Below are 15084 nucleotides of genomic sequence, written 5' to 3' on the forward strand. Positions count from 1 at the left end.
GAATACTCACAGAAAGAAAGTCCTGGGTTCAAATCTAGGCAGGGAACTATTTTGTATGAAGTTTGCGTTCTCGCACTGTGCTTTCGTGGGTTCTCTCCAATAAGACATGCATGCTGGCTTGTTGAAGATTCTAAACTGGCCATAGATGTATATTAATGCTACGTGAATGTGGCTTGTACTAAAGCCCTTCAAGTGGTCAGTAAGAATACAAAAGCACTCTATAACAGACAGTTGATTTTCACCTTTCAAATAGTCTCATATATCCTTTTTTACCCCAGAGTTCTTATTTTATAAGCTGAGCATGTTAAACAAATGAAAAATGAGTGATGGTAATTGACGGAAACAGGTTAAAGCACCAACCAAACTCTTCTTGACTTCATGAATGATCCAAACGTCCCACAAAACCTACCGAAGCACTCTTCAACCTCTCCAGAAACAAATGTAACGTTTTTATGAACATTCCAAACCTCCTCATGAATCTTCACATTGCAAACCCCTGATGTAGATGAAATAATTCACAGCAGCTGGTGACTAGTCACTAAAGACTCAGTGGAGTCACTAAATGAAAACCAGTGAGTGTAACAGAGCTGGGTAACTGGGCTGAGCTGAGACCACTAAGGCAGCGGCAGGAACAGCTGCAGTGGGGGAATTGCATTGTTGTTATCTGAGACTGAACTCTGAGCCCTTTTGTACTTGGTTCTTTCCAGCAGCCAAGGTCTCATAGCTCTAAAGTGACGCCTCCATGCTGCTTTAAAAGCTAAGTAGCACAAAGGTTGAAGAAGGAACTGAGAGAAATGTTCACTTAGTCGACATCTGGACTGAAAAAGGAAAGCTTCACACACTCAGCAGCTCTTACTTGATGACCACACAATGTACTTGTCCACTTGTGTGTGTATGTGTGTATTTATCTTCAGTTGCACAGCATGTGGGCATTTGCAAGAATCCATTTGCTATATAATTGAATTAATGCCGGCCCGCTCTTGATTTAAGCTTCAAACAGCTCAATGAAAGCATATTGTTTTGGAGGGGTTGTTTGTTTGTTTGTTTGTTTGTTTGTTGGGGGTTTTGTGTGTGTGTGTGTGTGTGTGAGGGTTGGGGGTGGGGGGTATTATAGAGGAATGTGGAAGTGAAGGTTGTGCTGAGAAGGCGGTCAGGAGAACGGTGGACGAGTGGTGGAGGTAGTGATAATAGGCTGGTCACACTGTGTAAGGTGTGCTGTAGTGATCGCAGTGGGACTTTCTTTCCTGCCTCCCATATAGACAGTTTGACATTGTATGATTCACTGGCACTGGTTTATAATAACACTTTAATAGGACTACGACGACTGGTGCCAATGGGACCACTGCATCCTCTGGTCCCAGGGGTGAGAGGGAAGGGAGTAGGGGATTGGGAGGCAGTAGCAATGGTGACAGTCGGAGTTACAGACCAGAAAGACCTCACTGTCTGACAGTATCCTGTCTCAAGGCCAGTTTGGTTTTTAAGCTGTTGTCAGTGGCTGAAATCCTTAAATCTCTCATGTAGTCAGAATTTCTGTCTATTAACTACAAAAATAAGTACAAGACAAACTGAAGATATTATCCCACCACAAAAAAGAGTCACTACAGCATCAAATAATAATACGACATGAGCCAAAATTAAAGAAGAAGAAAGAAAGGTTGTATAATATAATATAATATAATATAATATAATATAATATAATATAATATAATATAATGTAATATAATATATAATGAATAATATAATATAATGAACTGCATAAGTGGAAAAAAAGGATGGGTGTGTAGACATATTTAAACAGTAATGAAGAAACTATGGCACTTTAATGAAATGAATGCACTGTAATTAAATATAGTTTTAGATTACCCTTTCATAAGATGTCAAAGAAAGACAGAATGAAGCTTCAAAATATTATCCATAACAACTGTTTAAAGAAATCAATGTGAACACTACACTTACATAAATAATTGTAATAATAAGATGGAAATAAAATGCGTGACAATTAAATAGTGGACATTTGAAGTAAAACTCCTGCTGTGCCTTTTACATGTGCAGCGGTCTACCTGGACTGTGCTGTTATCAGGGTCAAGGCACAGCTCTCAGACAAGAGGCTTAAGCAGAGACAAGAGCCTTTAACACAAAATAAAACCATCAAAGTTCAGCTCTAATCCTCGTTGCGGTGGATAAGGCTGATAGTTAACGGGCTGTATTATAAGCTCTGCTTATCCTAGCCGAGTTGTCGGTGTGTGTGTGTGTGTGTGTGTGTGTGTGTGTGTGTGTGTGTGTGTGTGTGTGTTCATTCCCTACCCATTTTAACATGCCAAACAGGATTTATTGTACTGTGAATTGACATCACCAATCCACAATATTTAAAAATAGATAGCAGTGACAATTCTACAATAAATTCACAATCTTTTTTAATTACTATAGCTGATACCATGCCGCAAAATTTGCAACAGAAACAGGACAAAGAAATATTAAGGGGGGAATTTCAGAGAGTACTCCCCAAAGATTGGAGTCCACTTGCAAATTAATGCGAAGAAGAGAATGGTGTCAAAAAGTGGTCACACAACACAGGTTTCTAAGTTTAGTTCACAGTGACCATTTCGATTTGAATTTTAAATTATTCTTTTGTTTAGGCCTGTTATATTTCCTGTGAAGTCTCCGTGTTGTTTCTGTATATGCTTCAAGGAGGTTGTGCGTTTAATGATTTCAGCACCTTGGACAGCTCCCCTCCGAACCGTGTTTCTGCTATAATTTATTTTATTTTAAATAAACTAGTCATGTACATTGGGAGGGGGGAAATGTGGATACAACCCATAATACCGCCGCAAAACTCATACACAGATATTATCCGGGACAAAGAAAGGGAAAGTTACTTAAATACGGCTGTGTGTTTTGGCATTTGAAACACATTTCAACTTAGTCATTACTTATTTAAAACAAACAAACCAAAATGAATTATGATTTTTGGAGACTACAGCTGTTTACAGAGAACTTGAAATTACCCCGTGAATGACCTGCATCAATGAAACGGAATATTGTCTGCAATACATATGTAACTGCACTGTTATGGCAGCTAAATTAAAGACTTATAGAAGACGAGAAAAAATGAAATAGAATGCAATTTATGTTTCCACTTTTTGTTTGTTAAATTATATGAAATATCAGGCCTGAGAATAAAGCCTATATCTCGCTCTTTTCCAAGTAGACAATCATCAACAGATTGTTAAACCACGTTTGTGCGGCCAGATGAGCCTAAAGTAATATTGTTTTTTGTTTATTTGTTTTTGTTTGTTTTGTTTTGTTTATTGTTTTTGTTTGTTGTGTTGTTTTGTTTTCTTGCTATGTCAAAATAAAAACCCCACTTATGACTAGACTTTTATTATATTAACCCGAAGCTGAACTGGGTCTTTTCAAGCTAAGACGTTTTTAGTTCTGTGCGATATATGTTTCAGCTGTTTAATCTGCTCACGTGATTTATTTATGTATTAATTGGCTAAAGAAATTATTAGAAAGTATACAGAAAAGCTCATCTGTCAAATTTCTCAAAACCGAATTCAAACTCCAACTTGTGTCTCTAGTTGCTTTCCAGCCTAACAGGCACCACAGTTTGCGTAAGGCGACCCGACTGACCGGGAGATTTGGTTTGTTAGGGCGCCCTCATGAGACGTTTCTAATGCTGTGTCTGTCTGCGATCGAACGTGTAATACAATTTTTACCTGTTAAAAATGAAAAATATAATTTAAAAACATACCGTATAATATATTTGAGGGAAATTCCTTAGCGCATATTACGCACAGCGAATTTGAGCGTAAGGCACACCTGTCGCAAGTCCTACTGTTCCATAGTTATAATAAAGTGTGTATCTAAAGTTTGAATTCCACGTCTATACTTTAAGCAGTGCAATATACGGTGGAATCCCCTGAACAGTCGCAAGTCTCACTGCCAGTGTAAATGCATTTGGAGTACGCACGCTTGAAAGGGTAACAGACCTCACACAGTGTGGAAACAACAACAAACACGGCTTTTCTTCTTCCTGACAGATTAAAACCGAAGTGCAGAAAAGTTGAACTAGAAGAAAAATCTAACTCACCAGGTAAAGCGCAGGCGTCAGAAGGAACACAGCGCACCAACACGTCACCTGCATCCTCCCGGAGCTCAAACTTCCACTAATTTCCCTCGGATAGTAGTTTCGGCTTTGACGACCATAAATCCACCTTGTATCCACTTCACAGCACAATCAACCCCATCAGCTGCCCAGGCAACAAGGAAACAACGAACCCCATGGCAAGAGAACAAAGCAGAGAGTTGCAGATTGGGGACAGGATCGATCGGCCGGTGAGGCTGCTGCTGCGGCTTGACGTTAGGGGGACCGGGTAGCGACAACCAGCGCTTATTTAAGAGTTAATCCAGGTAGAGGGAGCAGGAGGGTCATAGTTGTGTCAGGTCTTGACTGTCTAACGGCTGGCACGCTCAGCGGCTGGAGCGTTCCGATCTGAAAGGAATGGCGAGGCTTTCTGCTTTATAACGCGCGGCAACAACACAACCAGGGAGACTCTCGCTCTAGGGGGGAGGGACGAGATGAGGGGGAGCAAAAAAAGGCAGGGAAAAAAATAACGGTAGTAAATTCCAAGATGTAGTGCGGAAACATTTCCCTCTCTCGTGTTTTGTAACAGAAGCTTGTGGAGAAAATGCTGGTTACCTTGGTGTGGTTTGTGCGTCTGATATAGATGAATGAGCTGACATTCTCAACTCTGATGCCACTAACTTTAGGCAGCCCCTCTTCAGCAAGGGAGCCTAAAACCTAAACAAACAGAGCATAGTAGCAGTTGTTTAAAATTTCCCTTTTTCCTGTATTTTTGGATGGCCTGGGGTGCTCTACACTGTTAGCAGTCTTCTTTAAAAATATTTTTTAATCACTGTTCAACACCCATCCTGTTTATTTGAATGCTAATTCACACATGCCAACAACATAATAATCTGCTATTTTTAGTATTATTGTTATTCCTTAGGGATGCATCACTTTATTATTATTCTTAACATTACTATCAGTGACCCAAAGTCTTCCAGATAAACCACAATTAAAACTGTATAATGTTTTTAATCTGTTTTCAGCATATTGTGGGTAAAAGATTCAATGAAAATAAACTTTTGTGGAAAACTAAAGCAAAATGAAACTCTAATAAAGACGCTATCCCAGTGCCACTGACCCAAAGGACAATTCCTCCTAAACATGGCTGTGTGTTTACGTCTTGCTGTATGTCATTCTGTGTATCTGCTCACAATGCTAGCAGAAGGGAGTCAAGGTGACTGAAGCCTGCTTAGATGCTGAGCATGTGTTTCTGGTTTGTGGATAGACAGATAGGATCCTTTCTGGCCGTGAACAGACGGGGCAGGGAGGTGAGCAGAAAAGAAAAAGGCGGGGGGTTGTGCTTTAATAAATCCCCAGCAGGCTCATTGCTACAACATTGCAGTGGTCTGGAAGTGTCACCATAACTCAGACAGTGGGGCTGATGGGATCCTGCTCTGAATGGCCCAGATAGCCTTCACAGAACCAGCATGGCATCCAGTGGTAGTGAAGGCGAAGATAAATCACGAGGGCCATCTGACTTCCATTGTGTCTGGAATGAAATGCATTCTGGTCTACAGTAAGGCAAAGGGCTCACATTTCAAAGTAAAATCCACATTCCCCCCTTGTTGATCAAATGTTTCATAGAAAAAAATTACTAATTTTTAGTAGGACAAATTTGCTGAAGTTGAACCGGGACCTTTGCTATAAATTGGTCTCAAATGGCTGTGAAACCCAAAGTTAAAATGCTATATTTGCAGTTCTGTACTTCATGATTTTCCATTTAAAAATATTATGTTTAATTTGTTTAAAATATCCATATATTATTGGATATGCAGTAAATTAAAAAAAATGTTTCTACTAGGTATACAAACATATTGTTAGATTGATAATTAAAAAGGTTGCCATGAGGACTGTAACTGAGATCTTTCCCTTTCTTTAACTGCCTTACACGGAAATTCCAGGATGGGAACATTTTATAAATATGTGATTTGACAGAAATGTGTCGCTGTGTTTGATGAATGTGTGACCGTACCACTTATTTTAAATATGCTTCAGTGGATTTGCTCTTAATTCCTATTTCATTTTTCGTTTTTTTTCAATGTTTAGTTTATAATGGTGCACATTTGTAGTTTCCCTGTCTTTTAGTTATTCAGACACAATTTTACACTTAGGTGAAACATTGAAAATTGAGCTTTTCACCTCATTTGTTCAGCTCGATGTTGTATTCAGGGAAGAGTGTTCCTTTTCATCAATGAAACAGTAGAAACTGGATGTATACATCCTGCAAGCATTATATTTCCACACTGAAGATTCAGGTTCATTTAAGGGAAAAAATTATCAGCTTTAATCACCATATTTTGGACATTTTTTTAAACCAGTGTAGCTTTTCCCTCTTTAGTTGTGTGTCAGGTCAGTCAAAATTTTGGCCAGTGGCCATTAAAACAGGATGTATTTCAATCAGAGAAAATAATCAAATGTAGATGGCGTTCAAATCATTTAGTTTTTTAACCAAAGAGTTGATTTTAAAAGGCCACAAAATGAAAGTCAGTTAAGGGAATGTTTGGAATTTTCTCCACCAAATGTTTTCTCTAAATAAAACAAACAAACAAATACTATTAGGGTTATAATTGGGAAATGAGATAATCAAATAGCAAAACTAATCCACATATGTTGGCTTTGAATTTCTGTTGAATGATGTCTGGTGGCAACTTATCTGTATAACCTCCACAAGTGTACAAACACTCACATATTAAGGTCTGAGTAGAGCCCTTAAGTGTCACATTTTAATGCAGAGAAACAAGACATTTATGGTCATAGGTTGCTACAATCAACACTGGCTGTAAAGTGTGTCTTTCATTTCATGGCCCAATCCTGAAAATATGAGGAGACTGGCAAGGAATGAGAAGAATGCTTCTCATTTAGATGACAGCCACAGAGTTAGCTAAGCGTGGCTTAACCTTGCTGCAGAAAAGGATTAATAAATAAATAACAGATGAATTAATGTGGAGAAGCTATTTTGTGCACTTGGAAATGTTTCGAAAGGTGTTCACATTCACCAACACAGACAGTTAGTGAGAAAGTATGAGTCCCATCGCCTTTCAAGGGCACTATACAGCATCAGTGAAGCAGAGAGAGTTAAAGCTCAGCTGCTGAGTTGTGCCACTGTCACAGAATGAGAACCATTCACAGGAGATATGTGGACACGTCCATAGGCTGCCAACCCTTACAAAATGGAAGAAAGACTACATTTCTTACTTCTCAATCAACCACCTGCACTCCTTCCTCTTTCCAGAACCAAGCCATCTTTCATTGACAGTGCGTAATCAGTAGGTCAAATCACTAATTTTCAAAGCACACCTTTAGGCGCCCATTCAATGCTGGGGGGAAATTATAGGGTAGCTTCTTCCTAATAGCTTATCATTGAGCTACAAAGAGGAGGAGCAACAGAAAAAGACAAGAGAGAGGAAGAGGATGATTGCCCAGCTGAGTGATGCTGGCGTCCGGTGGCATGAATATGTTCGGCTGGCTCGGCTCCATCGCCGATTGTGAGGGCAGATGTTGCTTCGGGCCCTCAGGCATGGCCGTGATGCAGTGGCAGCAGGTTTGTCCAACCAGCTGCCATCTCTAGTGTCATTCCACATTTGGAGCAAGGGATAGGAATCAAACTGGGCTTGACCAAAAGGGCAGGCTGTGGGGGTGCTGGGTGGGCAAGGGTGGGGGTGGGCACTTCACACCATGTGTGGCGACAAAAGGCCTGGCGGTCTGCAGTCAGGCTCGGGCTGCCAGTGCTTTTCAAGATGATGTTAGGGGTGGGCGGGCTGAGGGGGAGCTGACAGAGACAAATGGCTGAGCAGAGTGCTGGTCACAGGATGCAGCTGCTACACATCAATCGCTTCCTCATCACAGTTAGAATGACTGCCAGCTTCAGCTTTGAGCAAGTAGGTTTATTAGAGGGTATGAATACAGCTTCAAGTAAAAGCCACACAGAGATTTGAAAGTTGTGTCTGATAAAAACTTTAAGGACTTAACTTCTGTACATGGCTTCCTTCTTTATGGTTTGCTGCCATAAACCCAAAAAGGGTCTGCAATAAGCTTCTCAAAGAATAGTTCAAAGTATAGTTCAGGTTTTTCACAACTTCTTCTTTACAGTTTTGGTCACTTTTTGGACAAGACTGTTCTCTTCGAGGTTATCTCTGAGATTTGAGGGATTGTTAGAACACTGTAACATACAGGATGATTTTTTTTGGACAATGTTTACAGTAGATTTAGCAGTTATTTTACTTTGCAACTAGAGTCAATCCACCTGTGATCAGTCTCAAATGAAAACAATTAGAAATCCTTCCGCTGCTACTCCAGTTGAAATTTCACTGTTAAACTAATCTTCCAGCAAGAGTATTTGACTTACCACTTAATACACAGATGAAGTGTCTGGATAGCATAACCATTTTTGCCATACTTTTTCCCCAGACATGGGTTTGGTAAACATTGCTGAGTTGTGTGCATTTTGACATGACTTCTGAGATCGCCAAGTTCACAAAGTCATTCTTCATCACCATCTGGTGCTGCAAAAACTGTTTTCTGACATTTGCAGTGGCAGATGCATATGATTCACAAGATGAGAACTTTTCTGTGATTTTGCTCTTTTACAGATCACTGTGCTGCCTAATTTAAAAACTTCTCATGACAGACAGCTTTCCTGGGCTGAGGCAGTGCTTTATTTATTTATTTATTTAGTTATTTAATCCGAAGGAGATTATCAGTTAAAGCAGAAAGTCCAAGATAAAGATCTTTGGACTAGGAGAAATTTGAAAAAAAGAATGCTGCAAATCTTTTTCCCAATTTTTAATGTCTCTGTAGTTACAGCAAAATCACTGTTTGAAGTAGATTTGAATGACTTAATGACTTAATTGATCAGGGCAGGCTGTAGGATATCCGCTTCTTGGTTGAGGGAATATAATTGTAAGACAGAGACATTGTTATGTGAAGTGCTGATTAAATGAGGGGACCAAAACCATGCATTATGTCTCTTTTTACTTCCCAGCATCCAATCATAATCAGAGGCTCTAACAATAAAAGAAATTACATTACTTCAACAGCAGAGGACAAAAAAGTAATCAGTGGAGGACTAAAACAATTAGAAAATTAGATGTAATTGTCTACCTACTTTCCTGCATTAGGACAGAATGACTGCCTTCAAGATCCATCTGCAACAAAAAGCATTGTGCAGTGAAAATATTAGCACAAGCCACAAGTCTGCAGCCTTCTAAGCCTAGACAGAATGACTGACCACACAATGGGATTCCAGTTTGAATGTTTTCAGCAACATTTTTTCACGGCAGAGGTTAATTTACACTGACCCATCCCTCTCCAGCTAACGGCTCCTCTTTTGTCTTTTGGTGAAGCAGGAGCACAAGCGCAAGCTATGAGCCATGTCAGATAGAGACTTAATAACGTTCAAACGGCTCAAAGGTCATCCAGCTTCTCAAAAGAGCAATAAAACTAATTTTCAGTTAACTGAATGTTGTTTTGGAGGCTTGTACCGCTGCATGTCTTCAGTCAGGAATTAATAGGCAGCACAAACCAAAATCCAGGTCTAACTGGGCAGTCGTTGTACTCTAAGCAATCTTTTACTGACATCTGCTGGTGAAATCAGTTATTACTGCACTGAAGTGTAATAACAATTAAAAAATTGTCTACAATGTTTTCTCATCAAGTTTTCTCTCGATGATTTTAGTAATTAATTGATTAATTAAAGTCAACCAGTAACAATGCACAAGATGGGTTCAAGAGACCACACCAGCAAACTGTCTTGACTGCTCTTTGTTAAGGATTTTAATTGATATCATATGTGTTACATAATTCAGCACAATAAATGAGAGGTGGCCGGACCAGAGAATAATACAATGATCTATGAGCATTGTGGTCAGACAGCATTACAGAAATATTTTTTTAAATTAGTATCATTTTTATTTCATTCACATTTTCAATCAATTATAACACCAAACTGTACACTTTTTCCGGTGAGTGAGTCCAGTGTCTGGCTCATGTTTCTTCTCCTTCAGTCGGGCATCTCCCTGAAAAGAGCAGAAAAATAACTGCTCCCTACTACTGCAGTTGTTACAGACATGCTTCCTCTAGGTTGGTGCCGACACGCTGAAGTTTCTGTGCCTTGCTGCGCTATTGCCATGCAGGAACGCCTTCCTCCCATTACCCCAAAGCATTCCTAAGGTAGCCTCTCCTTGCTTAAGCTCTATGTTAGTGTCAGTGTGTGCCAGTCTGCCTTCAACACCCACCTTCACACCATGGAGTTAAATACTTGCAACTAATAAGGAGTGTATCAACTCTATTATGAACATACACTGCAAGTAATGTTAAAAAGAAACTTTATTAAAATGCATTTGTAACAGGTTTCTTCAAGACAATGCTGTCCTGCGATCCCTTCATAAGCAGAATTTATGGACCAGTAGAGGCAGTACATTTGCTTTTTACTGGCAGTTCAGGGATGACCTCTCTGCCTGCAGAAAGATCTGTTGCTAGGTACAACTGACTTGGTACTGGTTGTGCTGTTGTTCGTCCATCAGCCAGATGCAGAGAAGAGCAAAGTTATAACATACCAGGAGCTGAAGTGTAACCCAGTGTTACCCAGCCTATCCTTCAAGCTCGGGTCCTCTACCAGAGGCCTGGGAGCTTGAGGGTCCTGCGCAGTATCTTAGCTGTTCCCAGGACTGCGCTCTTCTGGACAGAGATCTCCGATGTTGTTCCCAGGATCTGCTGGAGCCACTCGCCTAGCTTGGGAGTCACTGCACCTAGTGCTCCGATTACCACGGGGACCACCGTTACCTTCACCCTCCACATCTTCTCAAGCTCTTCTCTGAGCCCTTGGTACTTCTCAAGTTTCTCATGTTCCTTCTTTCTGATGTTGCTGTCATTCGGGACCGCTACATCGATCACTACGGTCGTCTTCTTTTGTTTGTCCACCACCACTATGTCCGGTTGGTTAGCCACCACCATTTTGTCCGTCTGCATCTGGAAGTCCCACAGGATCTTAGCTCGGTCATTCTCCATCACCCTTGGGGGCATCTCCCATTTTGACCTCTGGACTTCCAGGTTATACTCGGCACAGATGTTTCTGTATACTATGCCGGCCACTTGGTTATGGCGTTCCATGTATGCCCTGCCTGCTAGCATCTTACACCCTGCTGTTATGTGCTGAATTGTCTCTGGGGCATCTTTACACAGCCTGCAGCTGGGGTCTTGCCTGGTGTGATAGACCCCAGCCTCTATGGATCTTGTGCTCAGAGCTTGTTCCTGTGCTGCCATGATTAGTGCCTCTGTGCTGTCTTTCAGTCCAGCTTTGTCCAGACACTGGCAGATTTCTGATTCCGATGTCGGGGGGCCTGTCCTTCCATGATGGTTCCTCCTCTTCCTCCTCTTTCTTGGGTTTCTGCTGCCTGAGGTATTCACTGAGCACATGGTTGGTTTCATGTATTCATCCATGAATAGATGTATTCATGGATGTTCGTTGTCTCATCCTGGACTGTGGTGCTGACGCTCACCAGTCCCCGGCCTCCTTCCTTCTGCTTAGCGTACAGCCTCAGGGTGAACTGGGGGTGAAACCCTCCATGCATGGTCAGGAGCTTCCTTGTCTTGACGTCAGTGGCTTCCATCTCCTCCTTTGGCCAGCCTATTATCCCAGCAGGGTACCTGATCACGGGCAGGGCGTAGGTGTTGATGGCCCGGATCTTGTTCTTACCGTTCAGCTGACTCCTCAGGACTTGCCTGACCCTCTGCAGGTACTTGGTGGTTGCAGCTTTCCTAGCGGCCTCTTCATGTTCCCATTTGCCTGAATTGAATTGAATTGAACTATGTTACTCTTTGTCAAATACATTAAATTGGTGCTTTTCTTTCGTTGCGGTGGGGCATGGTAGTACTCAGACTCCACCCTTCATACACGAGCTCCACCTTCAGGTTTCTAACTTGGTAGAGAAGGATTTAGCAGCAGGATAACACATCCCCAAAATCTCAGCGCTTTAAAGAGTGAAGTACTTCAGACTGGAAAATAATAAGGACTCCTGACTGTCACCTAACCTTAGACCTACTGAGTTCTTTTGTGACTGAGAATCACAAAAGGACCGAGACTGTGTTGCATCTATGACCACAAGCTATAGTTCTTTAAAAAAAAAAAATGAAATCACGGATGCAAGAAGCAGATAAGAGCTTCCCCCAAGAGAGTCTGGCCGCTCCCTTAGAGATGGATTGAGGAACTTGAGTAGATTTGAGAGTAGAGCTACTACTCCTCCACATCGGAAGCACCCAGTTTAGGTGGTGGTGATGGCGTCTGACTAGAATGCCTCCTGGACGGCTCCAAGGTGAGGTGTTTCCAGCATGTTCAAGTGGGAGAAAGAAGGTATAGACCTAGGACACACATAAGAGATTATCTCTCTTGATGGGCTTGGAAAACTTTGGCATCTGCCCAGAAGAGAAGCTCGTTTGGGAGAGTGAGGGTTTTTTTTCCCTCTTGATAATTATAAAGAAAAATGAAAAGTCAACAGTGATGATTCAGTTATTCTCTGTGCTACATTGCTTAATTCCAGTTATCTACAGACTTATATTTATAATGTCTGTTAGGTAAAGCCCTAAACCAAAGACCAACTTATTTGAACCTCGTGTGAATACCTGTACTGCAATTTGTATGATTTAATATGTTATTAAAATGATTAGAATAATATTTCCATTGTTTATTATCAGCAATTAGTCAAATACATACAAACAAATAGTAGGAAAACTTGACTTATTTGTCACAAGCTTATCATGTTTAGCCCACCCACATTCACACTTCCAAGTTTGTTTCTTTTCTTTTTTTTTTTTAAAAAAAAGAATTTTATTTACAAATCATTTTCCAAGAAATATAAATTAAACATTCCACTGATTTACTACTAAACAAACTCCACAGAATATTAAACTGCCATTTTCCGGCAATGTCTCAGTACTAATAAATACAACACTATCCATTCTGAGCGACTGGACCTTCAGCTTACTTCAGCCATTTTCACTTTAAAACATTCCTACACAATTATTCTTCCTAAAGTAACTGAAATGAATAGAAAAGCTGGAAAAGTTCTGACATCATCCTCTGATACAGAAAGTTCAAGGGCTGAAACACCAATTACTTTTCAATAAGAGAAATGCATTGCTGAAGACTCCATAAAATGATGGACAATGAACATTACACTGGAGAGGCAATATCAGCTGGCAGAGGTCAAATTCAAAATGAGTCAAAAATCAAAGGTATACAGAAGATTTAAAGGGAAGAACCACAGAAAAAAAAATTCCAATGCATTATTTTTGAGGAAAAATTATATTTTTAAGCTACATATCAGAAAGAAGCCAATACCAGTTGGCCGGCTGAGAGATTCCGAAATTCACCACATAACTGGTGCAGAACTAAGCTTAAAGATGTACACTTGTAGCTGATTGTAAGTAAATAACAAGTGGTCCAAACTTAGCAGACACTGGTAAAGCCATTATTTTAAATAATGAATAAAAAAAAAAAAACAGCACTAAAGTCAAAAATTTGGTGTGAAATGTAATATTTCTTAGATGGACTCAATTGAGAGTTCTTGGAGATCAAAGAAACAATGTGATGATGAACTTATCTTCCATGTTTAGTTTTTAAAGACTTTTTCTTTGTTCTTTCCCTGTAATAATCTAAAGGCTTTCATGATGTTTGAATTTTCCAGAGGAGATTTTAATGTGTATAAGGTATTTACAAAGATAAAATCACCCAACCCCCAACTGGTCACGAAATATGGCCCCGCCCCTCCCTGAGCCTGTTCTGTCAGAGGTTTCTTCCTGTTAAAAGGGAGTTTTTCCTTCCCACTGTCACCAAGTGCTTGTTCAAAGGGGGTCGGTTTGATTATAGGGTCTTAGCGCCTTGATGCTGTGATTTGGCACTATATAAATTAAATTGAAATTGAAAAGGTTGTTACAATTAGTAAAAAAAAAATGTCAGAGATTAACTGGCAGAGTTTGGAACATTTAGCTAGACATAATAGAAAGATAAAGTTGAGACCACATTAAAAAAAATCCTATTTACACAAAGTCCCATCAAATCATGTAAAAAGAGGCAATAGAAGAAAATTAATTACAAACATTGGTGAGTTTTTGTTTGCAAAAAAAGCCTACTTCTGTACATTTCTACAACATCTGTATTGAGACAGGCATACCTAGACCTAAGTACATATCATGCTGCACTAATATAGTGCAAAATTATCCCTGAAAAATGGAGAAGGGACAGGCAGGCAGAAGTGATGCTGTCTCTGGGATTTATTAAGCTCCTTTTTGTCTCCTCGTCATATTTTTCTTATGAGATGGACTGAAGCCATAATGACACTGAGGGCTCTGAATGTTCATTTGACACAGAACAAATGATATCAAGGCAATGTCACTGAGCAGTGAAAAAAAATGAGGGAATGATTTTCACAGCAGTATTTGTTCTAGGGAGACACTATTCAGTGACTGTTGTTTGAATATTTCGGGCAGTGGTAGATGGCAAAGAAACAAAGGAGGACTTTCAGCAGGAAACAAAGAATCCATGAAGGCTCTTGTGAAATAAATGCCAAAATGAACATTTAAAAACAGATGGGGAAAACAAGGCTGCTAATGAATGTGGTCAGTCTTGATCTTTGAGGTTCTTCTTTTGCATGTGAATGATTCTCAGCATTGATATCAAAGGGTTTCCACGGCGATGCCGTAAGTTCTGAAAGAAGACAAATGTTTGTGCGTTGAGCAGGAAGACTTCTACATGTCTGCATCTCCATCGTAAGCCAGAGTCAAAGGCTTCAGTCTGTTGTTCATCTGACGTCTCTGTGGCTTCTTTGGCTTTTTGCTACAGAACAAACAAAGAACAGGTAAGTAACAGTAAGGCAATCTGATAGCAACCACCTGACAGTAACTTCCACTCATGACCAACCTATTACATACAAGACATGATACATATTAATACATTAGGA

General features: G+C 40.2%; 2 protein-coding genes across 3 annotated transcripts in view; both read right to left on the reverse strand.

Moving 5' to 3' along the window:
• The window catches only part of nxph1 (neurexophilin 1), a 77880-nt gene extending 73197 nt beyond the window's left edge, over positions 1-4683 (reverse strand). Inside the window, exon 1 of the mRNA XM_005464776.4 lies at positions 4094-4683. Coding sequence (XP_005464833.1) covers positions 4094-4147 — 54 coding nt within the window. The 5' untranslated portion in view covers positions 4148-4683. The remainder of the gene's footprint in view (positions 1-4093) is intronic.
• Positions 4684-12804: 8121 nt separating this feature from the next.
• thsd7aa (thrombospondin, type I, domain containing 7Aa) overlaps positions 12805-15084 on the reverse strand; it is a 272763-nt gene continuing 270483 nt past the window's right edge. For both annotated transcript variants that reach the window (XR_003215883.1, XM_019350980.2), the window contains one exon: positions 12805-14960. Coding sequence is in view for 1 of the 2 variants with exons in the window: in XM_019350980.2 (XP_019206525.1) it covers positions 14873-14960 (88 nt within the window). In the remaining variant the exon portion in view is untranslated. The remainder of the gene's footprint in view (positions 14961-15084) is intronic.

The sequence above is a fragment of the Oreochromis niloticus genome, linkage group LG22, assembly GCF_001858045.2.
Source record: "Oreochromis niloticus isolate F11D_XX linkage group LG22, O_niloticus_UMD_NMBU, whole genome shotgun sequence".
In the NCBI taxonomy this organism is placed as follows: domain Eukaryota; kingdom Metazoa; phylum Chordata; class Actinopteri; order Cichliformes; family Cichlidae; genus Oreochromis; species Oreochromis niloticus.